This window comes from Astatotilapia calliptera, chromosome 5 (assembly GCF_964374335.1).
Source record: "Astatotilapia calliptera chromosome 5, fAstCal68.1, whole genome shotgun sequence".
Classification (NCBI taxonomy): Eukaryota; Metazoa; Chordata; class Actinopteri; order Cichliformes; family Cichlidae; genus Astatotilapia; species Astatotilapia calliptera.
Window position 1 is genome coordinate 19,178,652 of NC_137426.1, and position 23,896 is coordinate 19,202,547.

Below are 23,896 nucleotides of genomic sequence, written 5' to 3' on the forward strand. Positions count from 1 at the left end.
ATCTGTGATTTTCATTACAGAAGAATGAACGCCTGACATGCGCGAAGGTTTTTTTTCCCTGCCTTCTTGAGGGTTTCATGAACGACTTGCCGGGGGAAAAGGCACAGGCTGTGTGCGTTTAAAAAAAAGAAGAAGAAGAAAGAAATCCTCCTAATTCCGTGGTGGCTGATTGCATAGCTCACTTGATACGTAAGAATTTGCATTTTTAAGCCGCGTTGACGCGATAGAGCAGCGAAGTCTTTCAAAATAAAGGTTTCAATCGCTTTCTCCACGGCGGGTTAGACTAATATTTCATTGGTGTATTCAGATGCACACCACGCTGGAGCTATCGAAAATGTAGGCCCAGTGAGCTGTCAATTGCTCGGTCGTGCCTTCCTGTATTACTGTGCTGCATTAAATGTAGCCCCTATCACCCAGTGTCAATAAGGCGACATAAGGAGAAACACCTCAGCTCCAAATAGTCGTTTATGACTTAATGAAGGTTACCGTGATATCGGGGTGTTTGACATTTCCCTCCCCCCGCCCGTGACATCTTCCATTAGGAGCCTGAAGCATAAGCTGGACCATCCTTAAATACTGGAATTTGGTGGATAAGTGGACATCTACATTTTCTCATCTAATCATCCAAGCGTTGAAGTCCGTGGGAGGCATTCGGGGGCGTCAAGGCTCTGTAGTAGAATACATGATGAGGAGGCTGCATGTGTTGCACTTGCTCTCGTAAGGAACCGGTTGGCGTGCTTGGCCGCCTTCACATGAATTACTAACTATTATCGGCCCATATGACAGTCTATTTATAGAAAATGTCCTTCTTTGTCCGCCATTGGCATGCGCTCTGACCTCACATTACCACAGCCGCTCCATATAGTTTAGTAGGCTGGTCGTTTCATCAGTTTTATCAGGGTAAGAACAAAATACCCCCGTGCAGCCTTTCATAAAATGTCACGATTGCCTGATAGGAAACACTCCCCCTGACCCCAGAGGTAGCCAAAACATCCCCTGTGGTGAAATCTTTGTTTCGGGACATCTGTACCCTCTCTGCTGTTTCCGCACCATTTCTCTCTGATCGTGTTATACTGTAATTTGCTCTTAGGTTTGTCACCTCAGCGGCATAATCTATGTTTCAAACCCTCCAAAACCACGCGTGTTTGATATTTACGATCGCAATAATAAGCTCACAGCAGAAAGCCTGGATAATAAAGTCTGTAAACAAGTTTGGTGTCATAATGGAAGTAAGCTCTGATTTCCCTTCTGATTTGTCATGGAACCTTTTGTTATCCATATAAGGTAGATGATTGCAGTTGGGCTTGTCATCAGCTGGCATCTCTTGAGGTTCTTCTATATTATCACTGTTTCTGCAAAAATAGATACTCTCCTTTTTCCATTTTTTGACAGTTTTGTCATTCTGGCTTTCTCAGCAGTGTGCTTCGGATGCAGGTGATTCAATTTTCCTTTAGAAAAGGGTTATAACAACAATAAACGAGCCCCCACAGTCTTTTATAACACAGTATATAAGGTAGAACATAGCACGTTATGGTATTTGTCACAGATATTTGTCACTTGAGTCCAGCTTCTACAATGAAACAAACAACAATGACTAAATGGACTAAATGGATGATTTAGTGTAAATTTTTTCACTATCTGCAATCTTACACTGCAAGTCCTATGACCAAACCACAATTTACAGATTTCCATCCAACTATTCCACCACTGCAAGTGCAAGTAGAGAAACACATGACTGTGGCACAATGATGTGCTTGGAATGTGCCATATGGTGGACAGGGAATACTGTGCAATGTAAAAGCCTTATCACTAGCAGCTGATTTCTGTTAGGACAGAGAAAGACACACTTTTGGTGTGTTCACTTAAGCGGTGGCAGTCTATTGTGCTTTCAAAACCTGTGTTTGTATGTTGTTGTTTTTTTTTAAACATTTCCCAGCATTGTTCTGCATGTGTGGTTTTCCTGTAATTTCAGAGTTTATATGCCTAACTCGGAATGGAAGTTGGATAGCCTAAAAAGCTTCAGCATTGGACAAGAAGACATATTTTAGGTCAACTTACAGAGTGAGAAACATGCTGGAGTCACTGCCTGAATCGTTGGCTCATCATTTTTGATACAAGTCAAACTAAAACAATAATCCTAATTCTGTAGAGACTCACATTTATATATCCTAACAAACTCTGATTCACTGGATATTTTCTGACACATTAATGCCTCAACTCTGAGCAGTGTCATCTATCAGCAAAAAAATAATGATTATGAGGCTCATTAGCAGGACAGTGCTAATTTGTTAAAAGATGCTTCTCTGCAGTCTTTTGCTGGATATGTTGGGGGTTTTTCCCCATAAATTTACCAACTAGACTTCACAGAGCTGCTGTAGCAAGCTGACCGCTGAAGATAACAGCAGCAGGCTTTGTTGTTGCACATGTCAGCATATTTGAAATTTGCATTTAATTTGCTCGTGTCCCTTTGAGCATGTAAAGTTAAAAAAGAGGGTTTTTTTTGCAGCTAAAGGATATAGATGAAATATCTGAAGGCATGCTCTGTCCGAGCCTTTAGACAGATTCCATTTGATTTTCTTTTGCCCTTTTTAAATATATGCATATATCTGTCCAGCCCCGTTCTGTTTCCAGACACCTGTTACTTAATACAGCTAGCAGAGAAGACACTGTCTCGTTCCACTTCCTCAGCCTGGCTGCAGTGATCGCTGCTGGGCAGGCGCTGATTTACAGATGAAGCTTCGGTGAAAGCAGCTGAGGGTCCCCATCATCAAAAATCGCATTGAATTTCACACACTGCCCAACCTGTCGATATGCTCTACCGTGCCATTAATTGTCATTTTAACTGCCCTTCAAAGTAAAATACAAGAATGTACATGATAATAAAAAAGGAATTATTTTCAGAATATACCCTTAAGTAAATTTTGTGCTGCATATACAATTAAACATTTAAAAAAAAATTTTTTTAATCAGACCTTTTTGAAACATTACGTCAGACGACTGAGGTGCTTTATCTTTGTTAGCCCTGGCATAGTCACCATGGCAACTGGATCTGCGTAACAAGTGTCACCAAAGGAGACACTTTGATGGAAGAGTCTGGTTCTTTTTAACTTACACTGAATGCCTATAAGCTCAGTTAACCTTTGTCTTATACAGGGTTATACAGGGTTATATAAGGTATTTGACCCCAAATATCAGCTACGGTGTAATAAGGACATCAGGTTTAAATAAATTATAAGCGTAATACATCTTGTGATATATTTAAACTAAAGATGGCACAAACTGACACATCCATTATTACACCCATTAAAAATTAACTCTCCCACATCATTTTCTCCCATTTAGCCAGTAATGTCTGCTTTGCTTTGCAGTCTTTTAATTTCTGAAAAAACAAAACAAAAAACAAACTAGGCCCCATACTATGGCATTACTGTTATAGTTAATACTAATCCCTTCACATGTTCAAAAAATGAAACCCAGTCAAAAATATCCATTTATTTTCTTCATTGCAGTCTGGAGTCTATGCCAGATGACACTGGGCAAAGAGGCGGCGTACACACTGGATGGACAGTTCACCAGTCTAACACAGGAAAACGCAGAGAATCAGACAACCATCCACACTTTACTGTTTGCACATAACAACATGCAGTTAAGAGATAACGGCTGCAGCATTGTGCTGATCCCAAAGACACGTTCAATCCCAAACTCTTTACAGTCTTATTGTGAATATTACTGTGTGAATTAAATTATCCGTTTATGAGACAATAAAATACTGCAGGGCTTTACTCTGTTCTGTTTGCCATGGAATCTGTTAGCTGTCTTTTTGTACACACATAAATCACATTTATTTCTTTAGATAGTGCATTGACTGCACTGTTGGATGCACTGTGATACTCTGTGTTCATGTGCTGTGATGCTCTTCATACTGTTACAAGCATGCTCGGTCATGCTTCTGTGTATGTGGGACATGTTATGGGCTAACTGCTCATTAAAACCACTTTCCGAACAACACATTTTTCTCCTCGCACGAGGAGCTAATTAGGAATCAACACTGCTAATTGGGTCTGTACTTTATCATTATATCTTAATATAATAAAACAATACAACTAATAGCCCCTATTAGTTTTAATTAAAGCAATATCATTAGAATGTGAAAAACCTTAAAAAATGACTAGATGTTTTAAAAGATTTTTCTTTAGTATCTCAGTAAATTTTCCATGGATATCATTGTTCACTCTACTGCACAATAAGCAAGCATCAGTGAATGGGCATGTGATATATTATTCCTGTGAATTAGTCCGTTGTTTATTTGGGATCATTAATGGGATTTACTGTACATCACTGCTGGACAGTGTATGAATCCAGTGGGATGCTGGGAGATTACTGTAAGTCACATAAATTGTGTCAATTTGCTGCTAATAAAACTAATAAATGATAAAACTAGTTATTTTTCAATCCATAGTAGTATTTTGCAGGCCAGGTCTGTTTTGGTATTCTTTTCTGAATGCAGTGTTTTTTTGGGGTTTTTTTTGTAATAGTAAATGCTTTGTCTCGCTGTGCCTTTCATGTGACACGTACAAATAGTGGTTATTTATCTAACAGAAGCTTCTCTCCTGTTTCCTCAGATCTGACTTTGATCTACTCCACCTTTTCAGACATGAAATAAGTCACCCATGTGCAGTTCTAAGAGTCAGAGCAGTCTCATTATAACTCGCCCCTGTTAAGGACCCCTCTGGTGGCTACACCGCCGAATCACAGGACATGTACGGCAGTGCCAGAGCTGTAGGCCATGTAGAGAGCAGCCCCGTACGGTCCCCGCGCCTACCAAGGTCCCCCAGACTGGGCCATCGAAGGGCACACAGTGGGAGCGGGGGCGGTGCGGGGGGCAAGACGCTCTCCATGGAGAACATCCAGTCCCTCAACGCTGCCTATGCTACTTCGGGGCCCATGTACCTGAGTGACCACGAGGGCGTGGGCTCCACTGCCACCTACCCAAAAGGCACTATGACTCTGGGTCGCGCCACCAGTCGGGCCATGTATGGGGGCCGTGTCACAGCCATGGGCAGCAGTCCCAATATTGCTTCTGTGGGGCTGCCTCATGCTGACCTTCTGTCTTACAGTGACCTGGGCTCCCTCTCCATGCTGCACCCCCACCACCACCAGGGGGTGCCCTCTGCTCTGCTGAGGCAGGCAGTGCGGGGCAGTGGTGGGGAGCTGCTGGAGATGCAGGCCCAGCTCAGGGAGATGCAGAGGGAGAATGAAATGCTGCGACGGGAGCTTGACCTGAAGGACAGTAAGTTGGGATCTTCCACCAACAGCATCAAGAGTTTCTGGAGTCCTGAACTGAAGAAGGAGAGGATAATGAGGAAAGAAGAGGCGGCTCGTACGTCAATCCTCAAAGAGCAAATGAGAGTCACTCATGAGGAGAACCAGGTGAGACAAGCCCTCGTAGCTGTCATAATCCACTCATTACTGCAGTGAATTTCAGTTGCTGCTTTTGTCTCTTGCCTTTCTGTTTTTTTTCACGTACTGTCCTTCTTGAGCTGTGACTGTGCTTTCACCACGCTCTCCTTCTGCAATAGACCACAGTCATCCTCAGTCCAAGATTTCAGAGAATTATTGCAGTCATGTTTTTCAATACTTGTGGGAACCTTTCTGGAAAGAGTTATTTGTGTGCATAAATATTTAACATGCCGACACTCTCCTCTCCTAGTACTCCTCTGCAGAATCAATGTCACCTCAGCCACAGGAAATACAAAACACTAATCAAGTTTTTTACAATATACTCGAAATCTGAGCATATTAAGTTAAAAGTGCAGTGACGCTGCCAACAGGTAAACTGAACTTCCTGCACACAGTATAGAAGCAGCACTGCTTAATTTTAGTGTATTTTTTTAAAGGTTCAGCAGATTGGCCCTAGAGGGGGGAGATGTCAAAAGGTTTTCTGCTTGCCTCAGTGTGGGGGTGTAGTCATGGCCCAGTTAAATCACTGCCTGACAAGAGTAGGCACAAGGCCCAGACACAATTGTCAAGGACTCTTAAACACTCTCTATCTGTCTTACTCTCTAACTGTCATTCTCATTTTCCACTGTCTGTCCTTTACTCGCACTGGCTTTGATCATCTCTCGCTGTTTACCTCTGTTCATCTGGCCTTCACTGCATTCACTTTAAGAGAGCTTTCAACCCACTTTTGGAGTTAATGAAGTAAAAGGCTAACCTGCAGCTTTCTTCTTCTTTTCCACTGACCTGTGTGTGCAGCACACAAATATCTACAGAAAACAAGGTGGATAAAAAAAAAAACCCCAGCTGAGCTCGCGTTCATGTTGAGAAAATGCTCACCCTGATTTTAATCATTTTTATGTCAAACCTTGGTGGCAGAAATTGGAAACAGTTAGCTGACTCATAGTCTGGAGAGAACATTTGAATATAAAGCCCTCGGTTCAGTTGGATATGTCATTGCTGATGATACAGTGCACTAGATTGTGGAGTAGGTCAGCGTACTGCTTGTCTGGCCAGACTGAACCGTACAGTATGTTTTTTCTTTTTGTGGCAGGCTGTGGCATGATGCAGCAAATTGAAGAATACCTCAGTGATGTAAAGGTTAAATATGACCAGCCGGCTGGCGTCTTTGTGCCAGTTTGAGATGTGATTTAAAATAACGAACAGCCAGTGGGGCATTCATTACTCAAAGCAGCAGACGGTGTCTCTCCACCCTTCAAGGTCATAGAAGGATAGTGTTAGCAGGACCGTCACATGACTGTCTGTCGGCACATTGGTTTGGATTTATGTATAAGAACAGCCCTTTAAAAAACAAATCGGTGTGGACGCACCTGATTTGACTGGAGTTAAAAGGGCCTGCACTTTTTATTCTTGTGGTTACAGCAGTGTCATGAGGCTAAACTGAAAGATGCGTCACAGGCTGGATGCCTAAACCTGCTAGCAACCCTCATAAAGGGTGTGGGGCAGGTGTACTTTGACTCTTGTCTTTCTTTATGATTCCTAAAAAAACAAGGGGGCACTTGTTTTGGGCGTGAATGAGCATTTGTGTGGTGTTATTCGATTTCCTTGATTTGTTTTTTGAATCCACGCCTGAATAAAAATGATATCATCATTTGCAACACATTAATTTGGCAACAGTTGTGTAGATTATGCACAGCCTTTGTATTTGAATAGTAGGCAGACTGTCTGGTTATTACTGATGAGAGTCTGTGTCACGCATCGGGATGAAGTCAAAGATTTAACATCGAAACAAGTTTTGTATGCAAATGTGCCTGTTTAATAGCAGTGTCAGTGACAGGACCAAAGCAGTTCTTTACATTCAGTGTGATTAGGTACTGAGTCCTGTATGCATTTTTAGCCTGGCTTCAGACATTGCAGTGGCTGATTGGTCCTGTAGAACATGAAGGCTATATACAGTGTTGGCTTTAATAGGTTTCCACTTGCCACAAATATATTTAGCCTTGTCCAGTCCATAGTCATCCCCTGCACTGAGTGATATTTATGTTCCTCCTGGTAGGGCTCATTAATGAAGTATGTCAGCTAATAAAAGGCAGATGTGCCTTGTTACTATAATTGGTCTGTTCTAAGTTGATTTCTGGGCTGCAAGGCGTCCTTACATAAGTGCATACTTGCAGTGGAATGCTTTGGTCACACCCACTAGGCTTGTTCAGAGGCTGAGTGAGGAGCAAATTGCTTCATTAATAATGGAGTAATTTCAGGCCAATCATTACGTCTGTCTTGCAGAACTCTTTACAGTTGCATCAGGTGCCTTGGGCCTCTATTAGCTTGAGCAAATGCCATGCATTATTTATCGTGCGAAATCTAGAATAAGGGAGGATGTGCTTCTTTTTTTAGACAAACTTTTTAAAGACATGCTCTCTGGCATTAGATTTTGCCTTTTCTCTGTTTTGTAAAGCGAAGATTTCATTGTGAGTGAAATACCAAGCGTAGCCTGCAGAGTTTTTATCAAAACGTTCAATGGTCATGACTGGAGGTAATGATTACTGATTAGCCCGGGACCGTTTTGTGCATTTTTAATGTAGTGTGGCTGAGGCCGTTATAAAACTGTTCTTTTTTGACTCCATTTCACCAAATGTTTTGCTGCGCTCAAGCTGGAGAAGAGCTGCTGGAGGCAAATATGTGAGCTAGAGCATACCATATCGGACTGAGTCATGACCACTCCTGCTCAGCCACCCAGTCAGCCTGCATCAATGCTTTTCACAAAAATGGAGGCTGAGCTTCCCAGTCCCTCTGCTCTGTGTCTGTGCATGGGTGCAATGTTTGCTTATTTTATGCTGGAAGATGCCAATCTTTACATGGTGTTAGCACAAGTGTGAACTTGTGAATCTCACCAGAGTGTTGGAGTGTATTTTAAATACCTCATGAAAAAGCATTCATGCTTGTATTCCTCATATCTGTGTGTGTAGTGTGTTTGCATTCTTAATTAGCGGTTACTTCCTTTGGTAGTTGTGCTGGCTTGTAAATGTGTGCACAGAAGTTTAATTGCCAGGGTGTGTTTGTGTGGGAGGGGATAGTTAATTGTTTGTATGTATGATTCATGGCTCAGGTGAACCCACTACAGAGTACATTAGTGCAGTTTGTTGATTTATCCCATTTCATTAAGTAGCAAACAAGCTTGCAGCTGTCATACACACATGATGAGCAAAAGTACTGATGACACGTTGAGTCATGTCACAGTCAGCGTCATGTGAATAGTCACTTTTCTTAAAGTGCCCATGGATTCTTCCCGTGCCTGCCACTCTCCATCAGAGCACATAAGATGGCTGCTGCCTCATCCACACGACAGGAAGGTGTTGAAATGAGGAGGCCGTCTCCCTATTTTATTTTGACAAGATGAGATTAAAATGCAGTTTACATAGGGCAAGGCTGCTAGGATTTGGATGAGAGTGAAATGTTACAGTCTCCTTTTTCTACAGAATCACATCAGTTTAGATTCAGAGCAGAGATTTGAGTGCAGAAAAATCATAACAAGTAAAGTAATAAAAAATATGCACAAATGTAAGCCAGAAAATAAAAGGTAATCACACAATTAATGACACTGCAGTTTTGCATTTCTCTAGGAACATATTTGAATCTTGTTATTTCAATACATTACACTGAAGCATGTCAAAATACAGTGGGGGGAAGAATGATCTGATCCCCTGCTGAGTTTGCTCACTTGCAAAGAAATGAACTCTAATCTTCTCTGATTTTTATGGTAGTTTAATTTTAATGGAGAGAGACAGAATATCAACCAGAAATTCAGAAAAAAAAATACATTAAAGTTAAATCCTTGTTGGCAACCACAGTTGTAAGACAGCCATAACATGTTTCTTGTAGTTGCTCAGCAGGTCTTCACACATCTCTGGTGGGATTTTTGGCCCACTCTTCTTTACAGACACTCACTGAAACCTTGAGGTTTCTTGGCAGCTGCTTGGCAACTCAAAACTTCAAAGTCTGGAGACTAGCTAGGCCACTCCATGACCTTAATGTGTTTCTTCTTTAGCCATTTCTTTATTGCCTTGGTCATATGTTTTAGGTCAGGGGTCAGCAACCTTTCTAATGATGAGTGCCATCTAAAATTTCCTCAGAAGTCAATGTGCCATATGATTGCATTAGCAATAAATTTAATAACGCTCTATACTAACAGTTACACACTACACTGCGGCGTGCAGCCCGGATCTCAGCTGACCCTTCTCACCCTGGACACAGTCTGTTTGACCTGCTCCCCTCAGGCAGGAGGCTCCGGTCCATTCGCACCAGAACCTCTCGCCACAAGAACAGTTTCTTCCCCTCTGCTGTTGGACACATGAACAATAACCACATGACTGTCCCCGCCACTCACACATGACCCTACGCTGTGTCACTGCATCATTTCATGTCTGGCACTGATCACCACCTGCACTCATGTATATATCCTTCTACGTAGCACTCTTAATTCTTATTCTCATGTATATATCTCATGTATATCTCATGCACATATCTTTCTTTCTACATAGCACTTTAATTCTTATTGTTTGCACTGAAGCACCGCAGCAAATTCCTAATGTTGTAAACCTCAACATCTGGCAATAAACCCATTCTGAATCTGAATCTGAATCTGAATATAGAACAACTTTATAGAATTATATTTGTTCGCAGATGTTGGCAGCTATCAGCAAATAGTTATCAGCTATTTTGTAACAAAAAAAAGACACTTTTTTAGCCATAACAAGAACTCCATAACAGCAAATGAACTGTACAACAGAAAATGCAAATGCTATTTATGGTCTCCTCACAACAATGATAAGAAAAATAAACTGGGCCAATTGGCATGTTTGTTAATACAGAGATACACGTATTAATGTGACCTCTGGTCTCTCACTCCAGCATTCAGATGGCTACCTGAGGACTCTCTTCGTGTGAGAGAAAATCTGCTCACACAGATATATAGAGCCAAATACTGTCAATAAGGCCGCCGCAATGTTCTGAAGACAGTTAAACTTGTCAGGTAGTGATGTCCAGCAGGTGAAAATGCAAGCTCCATGAACACGCACAGCTATGGATACCAGTTGCATTCGTATTTCTGCAAACTTTGACCCCCACAGAGTGTGAGTTCTGTCACGAGTCTACCGATGTATCTGTGTATTTCCGCGGTGTTGATGCTGCGCTGAGCGAACAGCTCCTGAAGCATTTGAAGTGTCGGAATGTTGAAATTTCAACATCGCTTGAAAGAACTGCCAGCTAGTAACGTCCCTTTTACCGGTAGGCCAAGTAATTTTTAGCTTATTGGTTGTATCTGGTAGTTGGGGGTTGTTAGCTAAGATACCATCATTAAGAAGTGGCACAACTAATGTGTCTATGCAAGCTAATTTGCAATGTGCACCGCTGGCCCAGCCATTTATTTTTTAATGCACCTTCTCAAATTAATTCACTGCGTGTCGTGCCCAGGGCTGGACTGGGACAAAAAAATCAGCCCGGGCATTATGACTAGAGACCGGCCCACCAGGTATTATAGGAAAAGCCATAAAGCCTTTGAATGAAAACAAACACTGTTGTGACAGTGATGTACAGTCTTGTTGGTATATGTATGATTTCTATACATTTTACATCAGATAAAAACTTTGGTTGTAAGATTAAGATAATTATTTATTAAAAGCGAGACATTTTAAATGAGAATAAGAAAGAATGAATCGCTACCTTATCGTAGTGGAGGGGTTTGTGTGTCCCAGGGATCCCAGGGGCTATGTTGTCTGGGGACTTTTGCCCCCTGGTAGGGTCTCCCATGGCAAATTGGTCCTGGGTGAGGGACCAGACAAGGAGCAATTCAGAAGACCCTTATGAAAAAACATCGAGGGAACATTTTACCCTGCCCGGGATAGGGTTACCGGGGCCCCATCCTGGAGCCAGGCCCGGGGAGGGTGCCCGAGGGCGAGCATCTGGTGGCCGGGCCTTAGTCCATTGGGCCCGGCCGGGCACAGCTCGAAAAGGGGACATGGGCCCATCCTCCTGCAGGCCCACCACCCGCAGGAGGTGCCATAGGGGTCGGGTGCATTGTGTGCCAGGCGGCGGCCAGGAGCGGAGGCCCTGGCGGACTGATCCCCGGCTACCAAGACTGGCAATCGGGACATGGAATGTCACCTCTCTGGTGGGGAAGGAGCCTGAGTTAGTGCGTGAGGTTGAGAGGTACCGGCTAGATATAGTCGGGCTGACCTCTACGCATGGCTTGGGCTCTGGAACCAGTCTCCTGGAGAGGGGCTGGACTCTGTCTCAGTCTGGAGTTGCCCACTGGTGAGAGGGTATTCTAATATCCCCTCGGCTTGCTGCCTATACGTTGGGGTTTTTCCCGGTGGATGAGAGGGTTCCCTGTGCCTTAGGGTCGGGGAACGGGTCCTGACTGTCATCTGCGCTTATGTGCCGAGTGGCAGTTCAGAGTACCCAGCCTTCTTAGAGTCCCTGGGTGGGGTGCTGGAAGGTGCTCCACCTGGAGACTCTGTTGTCCTACTGGGAGACTTCAATGCTCACGTAGGTAACGACAGTGAGACCTGGAGGGGCGTGATTGGGAGGAACGGCCTCCCTGATCTGAACACGAGCGGTGTTTTGTTATTGGACTTCTGTGCAAATCACAGTTTGGCCATAACGAACACCTTGTTCGAACATAAGAGTGTCCATAAGTGCACGTGGCACAAGGACGCTCTAGGCCGCAGGTCGATGATCGATTTTGTAATCGTATCACCAGACCTGCGACCATATGTTCTGGACACTCGGGTAAAGAGAGGGGCTGAGCTGTCAACTGATCACCACTTGGTGGTGAGTTGGATCAGGTGGCGGGGGAGGACGCTAGACAGACCCGGTGGACCTAAATGCGTAGTGAGGGTGTGCTGGGAACGTCTAACAGAGGCCTCAGTCTGCGAGATCTTCAACACACACCTCTGGCAGAGCTTCAACAGCATTCTGAGGGAGACTGGGGACATTGAGTCCGAATGGACCATCTTGAGCGTCTCCATTGCCGAAGCTGCTGCATTGAGCTGCGGCCGCAAGGTGGTTGGTGCCTGTCATGGTGGTAATCCCCGAACCAAATGGTGGACACCAGAGGTGAAGGGAGCCACCAGGCTGAAGAAGGAGTCCTATCGGGCTTGGCTAGCCCTTGGGACTTCGGAGGTAGCCGACAGGTACCGACAGGCCAAGCGGAATGCGGCTCGGGCAGTGGCTGATGCAAAAACTCGGGTGTGGGAGGAGTTCGGAGAGGCCATGGAAAAAGACTTTCGGACTGTTTCGAAGAGATTCTGGCAAACCGTCAGGCGTCTCAGGAGGGGAAAGCGGTGCTCTACCTGCACTGTGTATAGTGCTGGTGGAGCGCTGCTGACTTCGACTGAGAAAATTGTCGGGCGGTGGAAGGAATACTTCAAGGACCTCCTTAATCCCACTGACACGTCTTCCGAGGAGGAAGCAGAGTCTGGGATTGAGGGGAATGACCCGCCAATTTCCGAGGCGAGGTCACTGAGGCAGTTAAACAACTCCTTGGTGGCAGAGCCCCTGGTGTTGATGAGGTCCGCCCCGAGTTCCTGAAGGCTCTGGACGTTGTAGGGCTGTCCTGGCTGCCACGCCTCTACAATGTTGCGTGGAGATCAGGTGCAGTACCCCTGGACTGGCACACCGGGGTGGTGGTCCCCATCTTTAAGAAGGGGGACCGGAGGGTGTGTTCCAACTACAGGGGGATCACACTCCTCAGCCTCCCTGGGAAAGTCTATGCCAGGGTGCTGGAAAGGAGAGTTCGTCCGTTAGTCGAACCTCGGATACAGGAGGAACAATGCGGTTTTCGTCCTGGTCGCGGTTTTTGCGGATGATGTGGTTCTGTTGGCTTCATCGAGTGAAGGCCTCCAGCTCACACTGGAACGGTTCGCAGCCGAGTGTAAAGCAGCGGGAATGAGGATCAGCACCTCCAAATCTGAGGCCATGGTTCTCAGCCGGAAAAGGGTGGAGTGCCCACTCCGGGTCAGGGATGAGTTCCTGCCCCAAGTGGAGGAGTTCAAGTATCTCAGGGTCTTGTTCGCGAGTGATGGGAGAAGGGAGCTGGAGATTGACAGACGGATTGGTGCTGCGGCTACAGTGATGCGGACGCTGCACCGGTCCGTCATGATGAAGAGGGAGCTGAGCGTAAAAGCGAAGCTCTCAATTTACCGGTCGATCTACGTCCCTACCCTCACCTATGGCCACGAGCTGTGGGTAGTGACCGAAAGAACGAGATCGCGGATACAAGCGGCGGAAATAAGCTTCCTCCGAAGGGTGGCTGGCCTCTCCCTTAGAGATAGGGTGAGAAGTTCGGCCATCCGGGAGGGGCTCAGAGTAGAGCCGCTGCTCCTCCACATCGAAAGGAGCCAGCTGAGGTGGTTCGGGCATCTGATATGGATGCCTCCTGGGCGCCTCCTGGGTGGGGTGAGGTGTTCCGGGCATGTCCCACCGGCAGGAGGCCCCGGGGCAGACCAGGACACGCTGGAGAGATTATATCTCTCGGCTGGCCTGGGAACGCCTTAGTGTTCCCCCGGATAAGCTGGAGGAGGTGGCTGGGGAGAGGGAGATCTGGGCATCTCTGCTTAGGCTGCTGCCTAAGCGGATGAAGATGGATGGATGGAATAAGAAAGAAAAGTATTTCTTTGTGCCCCCCTTTTCCCTGTTAATGCCCTTCCTGGCCCCCTGGCAAAACTTTGCTAGACCCGCCCCTGCACAGTTACCAGCTTTCAGCTACTTAGAAAAGGATCCTGGTGTTATTTGTCTCTCAGAAACAGTTCATAACTTCCCTTCAACTCATTCATGTCACCTAAAAGGTAAACCTGTTTCCCCATAACCTGTTCAGCTCTGATAATTCAGTAAGGACATCTCCGTTTCCCTCTCACCACATATCCAAACCTATATCATGGCCAGCAGCTTACAGCTGTGGCTCCAGCAAACATCAGCTGATACTAGAAATTAATATTAAATAAACGATCACCATCACCGGTATGCCCGATGGCCAGTCCAGCTATGGTCGTTAACCAGATCAGTTAACCCTTCGCATGCCACAGCTGGCACAGGTGCCCAGGGTTGCCGACCCTGGTTTTAGGTCATACCGGAAGACCCATGCATGACCTAATGGATGGAGGTTCTCATCCAAGGTTTTACAGTACATGGCCCCATCCAGTGACCCCTCAATGCAGTGATGTTGTCCTGTATGGTAAAAAGAAACCCAGAACAGCCCCAAACTTAAGACAGCCCAGAACTTGTGCCTTCTTGAGCAGGGGGACCTTGCAGGTGCTGCAAGAGTTTGATCTATTACATTGTGGAGTGTTACGGATGGTGTTCTTGATTACTGTGGTCCCAACTGCTCAAGATCTTTCATGAAACTCCAGACAGAAGGCGATTGACAGTTCTTTTATATTTCTTCCATTTGTGAATAATCATATCAGCAGTTTCTCCCTTTTCACAATAATTCTTGCTGATGGTCTTGTAGCCCACTCCAGCCTTGTGCAGGTCCACAATCTTGTCTCTTACATCCTTTGACAACTCTTTAGTCTTATGCAAAGATGGTTTAGAGCAGGAGTATCTGTGATTGTGCTCCCAATCTGTGGGAGTAAGAATTCTTCCAAAGGCTTGGTTTCAGGGGATGAAATAATTATTTCATTCAGTGACATGCAAATGAATTTATAACTTTTATGTAAGGCGGGGTAAACCCTGGCAACTATTCTCACATTCACATTGAAGGTCACTTTAGAATCACCATTTAACCTAACCCCACTAACAGTCTTTGGACTGTGGGAGGAAGCCAGAATACCTGGAGAGATCTCATGCAATTCACGTGTGGGAACGCCACTAACCACTGCACCACTGTGCTGCCCTGATATTCTGCCTCACTCCATTAAAATAAAACCTTCATAAAAAGTAGATACTGTTAATTTCTATGTAAGTGTCAAACTTACCAATTCAGCAGGGGATCAAATATTTATTTCCTCTAATGTAACATAGATTATTGGAGGTAAAAAAAAAACCCTGATATTTAAAAGAAATGTACATTAGTTCTTTTTTTCTCATGTGTGGTTCTGTTTTTCTAATTCATGCCTGATTAAAAACCATATCATGAGCACATTAATTTGGCAACATTCCTGTAGATTAAACACAGCCTTTACGTTTCAGTAAAAGACAGACTAGCTGATTTTTCATGCAAAATGACCGTGAAATTATCCACTTCAGTCCATCATTACTGATGGGATTGTACATCATTATTTTGCATCAGTTTGAAGACGATTTAATAAAGAAGTATCACATTAGCTTGCTGTTATTCATAGCACATAAGCCTGAGCCTAATGGATACACTAAAGCCCATGAACTCAACGTTACACTACCAACACAGAATTAGTAAAGAAACACACAAACTGTGTCACAGGTTCATTTCTTCTTTTGATGTCTGGTGCATTTAATCCCACAGTTTCTGCTGCCTGCCTCATAAATCTATAGTATTCATTTATATTGTTAATTAACTGCAACATTCTACAAAAAATAGACTTTGTGAACATTTAAGAAAACGTAAGCTCATTCCATAACTACAACAAGGACTGAAAATCATGATTAGCAGAGGCGTGCGCTGACAATTAATGAAAGGCAAGCAGTGTTGATGAATCAATCAGTGATTCAACTGGTCAATGCACAAATGGTCCGCACTTACACACTTCAAGAGTGCAGAAATTATTTTGATGATTTTCTCCTGTGCTGAAAATCTATGTACTGCATCTTGAGAGACAACAGTTATTACCGGCTTCCTGCGCTCTTGAACTGTTGGTAGGTTTGAGAGATCTTCTCTATAGTTCAGTCAGTCCTGTCACCCCCATATTTACTGACACGCCACCATGGATGCATGTGGGGTTATCCATAAAGATAGCAGACTGTGTTGCCAAAAACACACAAAAAACAACAGTGCTCTCTCACCATTGCTGTCAAGACACACACACGTATTTCTTACTTTCAGCTGAAAGAGAAAAGATGCGACATACCTGTGGGGTCAATATGGGGTCATCACATTTGCCTGGCTATATATTTATCTCTCTCTCTCTCTCTCTCTCTCTCTCTCTCTCTCTCTCTCTCTCTCTCTCCATATGTATATATGTGTGTGTGTATGTGTGTTTGTGTGTGTAAATGGCCGCAAACACAGTTACAAAAAACTTTAATTAAAAAAAATAGATAGCAGCACTCTCATTATGGCTTCTCTCATTTGATGATGATGGATTGGGGTAATCACCACCCCCATATGTTATCTCAAAGAGAGCAGAATTAAGTACATAAACCTTTACTTGTGCCCCCATGTGCACTCAAATACACGAGTTTTACAGGCGTTGGTTATGAATCTAATTATTTAATACATTAACGGTTAAAGAAGCCAAAAGTTAACATATGTTGTATTTTATTGCTCAGAGGGTTTAAAAACAAAACATTGGCTGTTTCCAGTGTATATTGGTTTGCCCTGACTTGTTATTAGGTTATAGCTAATAAATAACTTTTATAACCATGTGGATGGCAACTTTGCATTATATTATCCAATAAATACTAGCAAAAATGATAACAATAGTACTACTAATAAACAGTGTGCTATCAATGAGTTTAGAAACATAAAAAAATATATAATCAATAAATTATTTGCTCTTCTTTTGCATATTACATCAACAGTGAACAGATCTGCATCAGAGCACAGTTTAACTGCTAAAATGAATCATTTCATCTTGTGTTTGAACTTCATATCATTCTTCACAGTGACGCTTTGACACTCAGTTAATTAAACAAAGCCTAAGTGTAGAAGATCACTCCTCAGTCTTTGGTTTTTATCAAACTTAATGATGCTGGAGTATTATAGTTGGCTGTTCTTGACTATGAGGAGAACATCTAATACGTTTAGACATCACGCCTACAGCTTTAAAAATCCATATTGAAAGATATCAAAATGAAATTCCCCTACCAAGGGTTAATCTTTAGTAGTGCTGCATAGAAAAAATCTTGCTGCACAGTTGTGTGTACTGCCTAGACTCACAGATTCGTGCCTTTACTCTGCTGCCTAACTTTCCTGTAGCTGCATGCAGATGCACAGTTGCCTCGTGTGGGTGTAATTGTGTATTGTCAGCTGTCACGACATACAATACAAAGATTAGGAATGTAGTGAGGAGTAGGCTGCTCCGAATCAGCACTTTAAAGCTGTCTGTCAGATGCAAACACCCACATTCTTTAACACATACACAGACAGTATGCCACACATATCGCAGCTTTTTCCTTTGCCACCTGGTAAAACCGCCTAAATGCCACCAGCTTTGAATATAATTCTGAGGGTAGAGTAGCTTTAACAGTTTTTATTACTCATTGCAAGACACATTTTAGCTATCCTAGTAAACACCCATCCTTGTGGGCAACTGGTTAGAATAATAAGGCGGGGAAGAGTAGAAGTTTCTGTTGAAGTTTCCTCTGCTTCCAGGATTTATGGAGGCAAAGTATAAGTCTGAAAAGGTCATGCCTTATTGTTAAACCAACAAGTGATAGAGGTGGAGCAGGAATGCTAGTTCTTTTAAACAGGGCACAAAGGGAGGTTGGCTGGCTCCTCTGACATTGAGGAAAAAGGTGGTTGATTGTGGATCACATTTAAAATTTTCCCAACAGCTACAACTATTTAATGCCGCCTGTCAGCCCCTGCTAAGGAGAAGAACTCTTTAAAAAATGTCAAGGATGTTAGAAATCAGCCAATATTTTCACAGAGATTCCTGAGCCTTTGTTGGATAATTTAGCTATGAAGAAAGAGCATCAAAGACATGTTGTAAGGCAGGAGATTTTACACTCTGGGTTCAATCTGTTTAATGTCATGTTTGACTCTTTAAGATGTAGCACGTGCACATTCTTACAGAACAACAGTACTTTTAGATGTCAAAATGACAAAATATAGTTTTAAAGTCTTCATAAACCTTCATACACCTCTCATTAGTTATTATTAATGTGTGGCTCTCTTCCACAGCGTGTCTTTGTCCTGTCTTCCTCCCCTCACCCCAGCCATTCGTGGCAGACGGCCGCCCCTCCTTGAGCCTGGCTGGAGGTTTCTTCCTGTTAAAAGGGAGTTTTTCCAAAGCGCTTGCTCATAGGGAGCCATATGATTGTTGGGGGGTTTTCTGTTTTCTTTGTATTATTGTAGGGCCTTTACCTTACAATATAAAGTGCCTTGAGGCAACTTTTATTGTAATTTGGCATTGTATAAATACAACTGAATTGAATACTTACTGTAGTTGTAAGCTGCCTTGTGGTATTGTGCACAATACAGTGCTTACATAATACAGTGCTAAAGAGTAAGCACATACAGTGGTTACTCTTTTGCATGAGTAGGTAGATGGAACTGTAGTAAGTTTCTGTCTACCGATCCTGCCTTTTCCTGTGGTAGCTGCGATATGCCTCAGTTTGAGAAACAGGTAAGGAAAATGGATGGATGGATTGCTAGAGTAGATTTAGGTCTAAAGTTCAGGTTAATGCAATTTTGCAGGCAGATTTTTTAAGAAACTTATTCCACTTAATCTCAGTCTTTTTTCTCTAGATTAACCAGAGTTTTGCTTTTTATAGATATATTCCTTAAAATGGCTGAATCTGACTCCTTGTTTATGGTCTCTCTCAAATGGATTTCCTGTTTCCGCACTACAAGATTTCTGACAGCCAGTTACCCCCGGCTGCACCAGGTGTCAGTCGAAGAGGGAAGCTTAGCATCTCTCTGCGACTCTGGTGAAACCTCTGGAAGCAATTTTTTAGGATATGCGGCCAAACAGAAGCCTACTCGTGAGAGAGAGGGTGACCAAAAAGGGAACATCCGCTGAGTCATTACTGATTCACAGAAACTTCCACAGTTGTGCTGTGATTATTGGAGGAACGGCGATGCAGTCAATTTAACCCACAGTGCAATTATGTAAATGGATTCACTGGACTGGCTTTTGCAGTTCAGTTCCAAGATGGGAGGTAATTTAGGAGAAAGGAGCAGAAATGAGGGAGGATAAGAAAGAAAGTATGTGAGGAGAAATAAACGGTTGGGTTTCAGTATTTGCAGAGATTTAACCTCTACATGTTCAAAAAATTAGATATATTTCTAACATGTTTTTATGTACATAGCAAATTAATATTTCTGTGAGAGAGAAAACTTTGTGTTGAAAAGTGTTTGTCACTAAGAGACTGTTCAGGTTTTAAAGTTTGGCCTCATTCTCTGTTTTATATATTATATTTCCAACAGCACTACTGAAGGGAGTTGTGCTTGGCAGCAGTCCCGCAAGAATGCTGACACAAACACCGCCCCCTGATGGCCGGAAGAGTACATGTTTTATACTTACACAGTATCATGTCAGTTCTGTGCTCAGATACTGAGCCAAATGAGAAGGTTTTGTGACATTTATGATAATTTTGTATTTATATTAAGAGGTGGCTGTACTACATATATTATAACGTAGTTACACTGTAATTATTATAAATTAAAACTGCAACTAGTGACTCTGTGGTTAATCTGTTCATTATGTTACATCCCTCTGCAATTACTATTTCAGTAAGTTCTAATGAAATGGTAAAATAAGCTAACAAAGATCAAAAAATATATTTGCTGCAAGATTGTAAGAGGAAAAAATGTACTTTTAAAGCTGGTGTAATGTTTTGCGTATTTTCTCTGTAGCTGCAGTTTTCTACGATAATGCTTCATCTCATCATTATCATTCTTAATAACATAATTTATACTGCTTTTATTAATTGTACATCTATCACTGCTGCTAACCAGAATGCTTAAGTCATTTTTTAAAAAGCCATTTCCAATCTTTTCTTCATCTCTTTCCAGAAAGGCCATTCTGATAAAGTCATCATTTTTCTGTGGACAGACTTTTGACTTCTTGTAGAGAGAAAAGGCAGAAATAAAAGAAATAGCTGAGCTCTAGTAAGTCTCAGCACGCAGTGAGATGAGAAGTGTACAGAATTCCATCCCTAACTTTTTGATGGTTATGTGTACACCCTCTGAGCACTCTGTATAGACAGAGCTATTAATGTGAACACACATATGTGTAAGTGTGGAAGTACAGCTCAGGACTCTGAAGCATCCTTTATCAATTAAATGCTGTCACTATTAAAATGATTAATTTTTTCCATTGCTTTTCCTACTATGACAAGCCAAAATGTCTGTTTTTAAGAAGAATTTGCACTACTGACTGTGGACTGATAAACTGGCAGCTCTCATTTTAATCTCTGACTTGTTTATGTTCATCCATCTCTGTTGCATCAAGCTCTGACGCTGTGTTTTCACCATACATTTGTTTTTCTGTTCATTCTGCCCATGCTCTGCAGCTGCTGGATGCCAGGAGAACCAAGGTTTGTCCCTATGTTTGCACCACGTGCTGAGTGCACAACATAGAGTCACCTTCAGTGTGGCGTGTATTTTCAGACACCTGGCAATCCCTTTGCACCATACAGTCCTTTCTCCTATGAATCCTATAACTCCTAGAAGTTAAATATTTTCAGTGTTTCAGGCTCCCTTCTTGTCCTATGAACCCTGGTCTTTATGTTTCCTCATTTTAAGAGTACAAAGCGATTACTCTGTTTAATGTAATAATGTCTGGTGCTCCTTTAGTACAACAAAACCTAAAACCTCAGACTCCCCATGAAGTCGGTTTGATTTCACATATTTTCCACTCCTTCAGATCCTGACTGAGCTATTTTCTGAACAAAAAGTAATTTGTGCTCCACTCTCTGTCTCTGCTGGAAGAAAATTTCAACAGAAGTCAGTTTTTGACAGAAACCGGGCCTTAAAGGTATTCCTCTAGACCCAAAACCAATCAATAAAAAGAATGTGAATGGTGTATAGCTTTGATATCATGTAATACGGACAGACAAATTCACAAACATGCACACCTTTGTTCAACAGATGGCTGATCTGTCCCTATGGGGTATCAATACTGTAACTTCTGTTCATTAATTTTATATTTTAACTAGTTTTCATCCACCCAGCCAGTCTCTACCAGGAAATTTCACAGTTAGTTTGCATATGTTTTCATTGTAACAGTATGGCCCCTCTGATATTTTTAACTTTTAGTATTCGTGTCCTGGTGGCAGATGCATAAAGCTGTGTGTATGCACAAAGGCAAAGGCAGATTTATGAAACCATGCATACAGATTGTGCTCTTCAAATGCACCTAGACACTTAGATTAAAACAAAAATCTGTATAGTTGATAAGTTTTGTATCCCATATTATCCTCATCAGTTTCACCATATCTGCGCTGATTTCCTCTAAAAATGTCCCTCATATGGTCTGAAGATCTAGTGCATCTAAGAAAATTTGAGCATTGTGAAAAGTTCATTTTTTTGTGATTAAATTAAAGAAGGTGAACTTTGATACATTCTACATTCATCATATATAAAGTGAAATATTTCAGGTCTTTATAAAGAAAAATATAGATTTCATTTTGAGTGAAATACTGTTCACACAGTATAAATAATGTCTATCTCTCAGTCTAGTTCAGTACATGCAAACACAACCCAACTGCTGACTTGACAGTTCTCCAGATAATGATCATTGACATCGTCCACAAGGGCACGGAAGAAAAGCCTGGCTGTTGCAGAGTGCTGTGCTCAAGCTTATTCGTGGATAGCTGACTTCAAGGGAAAAATGTGGTAGGAATAGTGCACAAACAGCAGGGATGACAGCAGCCTTGAGAGAATCGTGAGAAAAGTTGATTCAAGAACTTGGGAGAGCTTCTCGAGGAGTGGACAGATGCAGTGTTACTGGGCTGTTGCACAGACGTGCAAAATGCTTTTTTTTCAAATGAAGCAAAGGTCCTGACGTCTGGGGGAAGAGTGGAAAAGGCACAAAATCGAAGATGTTTTGAAGTCCAGTAAGAAGTCCGCACACTGTGATGACTCAGGGTGCCAAGTCTTCAGCCGATGTTGTTGGTGTTTTGGTCCACTGTTTTTTATCAAGTCCAAAGTCAACACTGACATCTACCAGGAGATTTTATAACACTTTATGCTTCCATCTGCAGAAAAGCACCACCTGCTCACAGTGCCAGAACTGCTACCATGACCATGTTATTACTGTAAATGATTAGCCAGCCAACTCTCCTGACCCGAATCCCCAGAGAATCTAAGATGAAGATGAGAAACACCTGACCCAAAAATACAGTCGAGCTGAAGGCCGCCATCAAAGGAACCGAGCAGTAACACCTCAGCAGTGGAACAACCGTGTCATACTGCTCTGATGCAGTAATTAGTGGCAAAGGATTCCCAAGTACTGAGTATTTATATAAACATATATTCCATTAATTAAATATTTCTACATTACAAATTGTTTTAATAGTTTACTGGACTTCTGATTTTCATGAGTTTTAAACCATAAAAATCAAATCCATCCAGCCATCCATCCATCCATCTTCTCCTGCCTTATCCGGGGCCGGGTCGCGGGGCAGCAGCCTAAGCAGAGAAGCCCAGACCTTCCTCTCCCCAGCCACCTCCTCCAGCTTATCCGGGGGAACACCAAGGCGTTCCCAGGCCAGCCGAGAGATATAATCTCTCCAGCGTGTCGTGGGTCCTCTCGGTGCGACATGGCCGGAACACCTCACCCAGGAGGCGCCCAGGAGGCATCCTTGTCAGATGCCCGAACCACCTCAACTGGCTCCTTTCGATGTGGAGCAGCAGCTGCTCTACTCTGAGCCCCTCCCGGATGGCCGAACTTCTCACCCTATCTCTAAGGGAGAGGCCAGCCACCCTTCGGAGGAAGCTCATTTCCTCCGCTTGTATCCACGATCTCGTTCTTTCGGTCACTACCCACAGCTCGTGGCCAGACTCTGCTTCCTCCTCAGAAGATGTGTCAGTGGGATTAAGGAGGTCCTCGAAGTATTCCTTCCACTGCCCGACAATTTTCTCAGTCGAAGTCAGCAGCGCTCTGCCAGCACTATACACAGTGCAGGTAGAGCACCGCTTTCCCCTCCTGAGACGGTTTGCCAGAATCTCTTCGAGACAGTCCGAAAGTCTTTTTCCATGGCCTCTCCGAACTCCTCCCACACCTGAGTTTTTGCTTCAGCCACTGCCCGAGCCGCATTCCGCTTGGCCTGTCGGTACCTGTCGGCTACCTCCGAAGTCCCACAGGCTAGCCAAGCCCGATAGGACTCCTTCTTCAGCCTGGTGGCTCCCTTCACCTCTGGTGTCCACCATTTGGTTCGGAGGTTACCACCACGACAGGCACCAACCACCTTGCGGCCACAGCTCAATGCAGCAGCTTCGGGAATAGAGATGCTGAACATGGTCCATTTGGACTCAATGTCCCCAGTCTCCCTCAGAATGCTGTTGAAGCTCTGCCGGAGGTGTGCGTTGAAGATCTCACGCACTGTGGCCTCTGCTAGGCGTTGCCAGAACACCCTCACT

The 23,896-nt window shown here is 43.3% G+C and overlaps 1 protein-coding gene across 8 annotated transcripts in view; it reads left to right on the forward strand.

The window, feature by feature from the left end:
• erc2 (ELKS/RAB6-interacting/CAST family member 2) overlaps positions 1–23,896 on the forward strand; it is a 46,923-nt gene that overhangs the window by 754 nt on the left and 22,273 nt on the right. For 4 of the 8 annotated variants that reach the window (XM_026167805.2, XM_026167810.2, XM_026167811.2 and 1 more), the window contains exons 2-3: positions 4,623–5,430; positions 20,827–20,850. In XM_026167805.2, the coding sequence (XP_026023590.2) occupies positions 4,759–5,430; positions 20,827–20,850 (696 nt within the window). In that variant the 5' untranslated portion in view covers positions 4,623–4,758. Of the gene's footprint in view, positions 1–3,290; positions 5,431–20,826; positions 20,851–23,896 lie in introns of those variants that run through there. The other 4 variants (XM_080301800.1, XM_080301802.1, XM_080301798.1 and 1 more) reach the window with 3 other exon arrangements.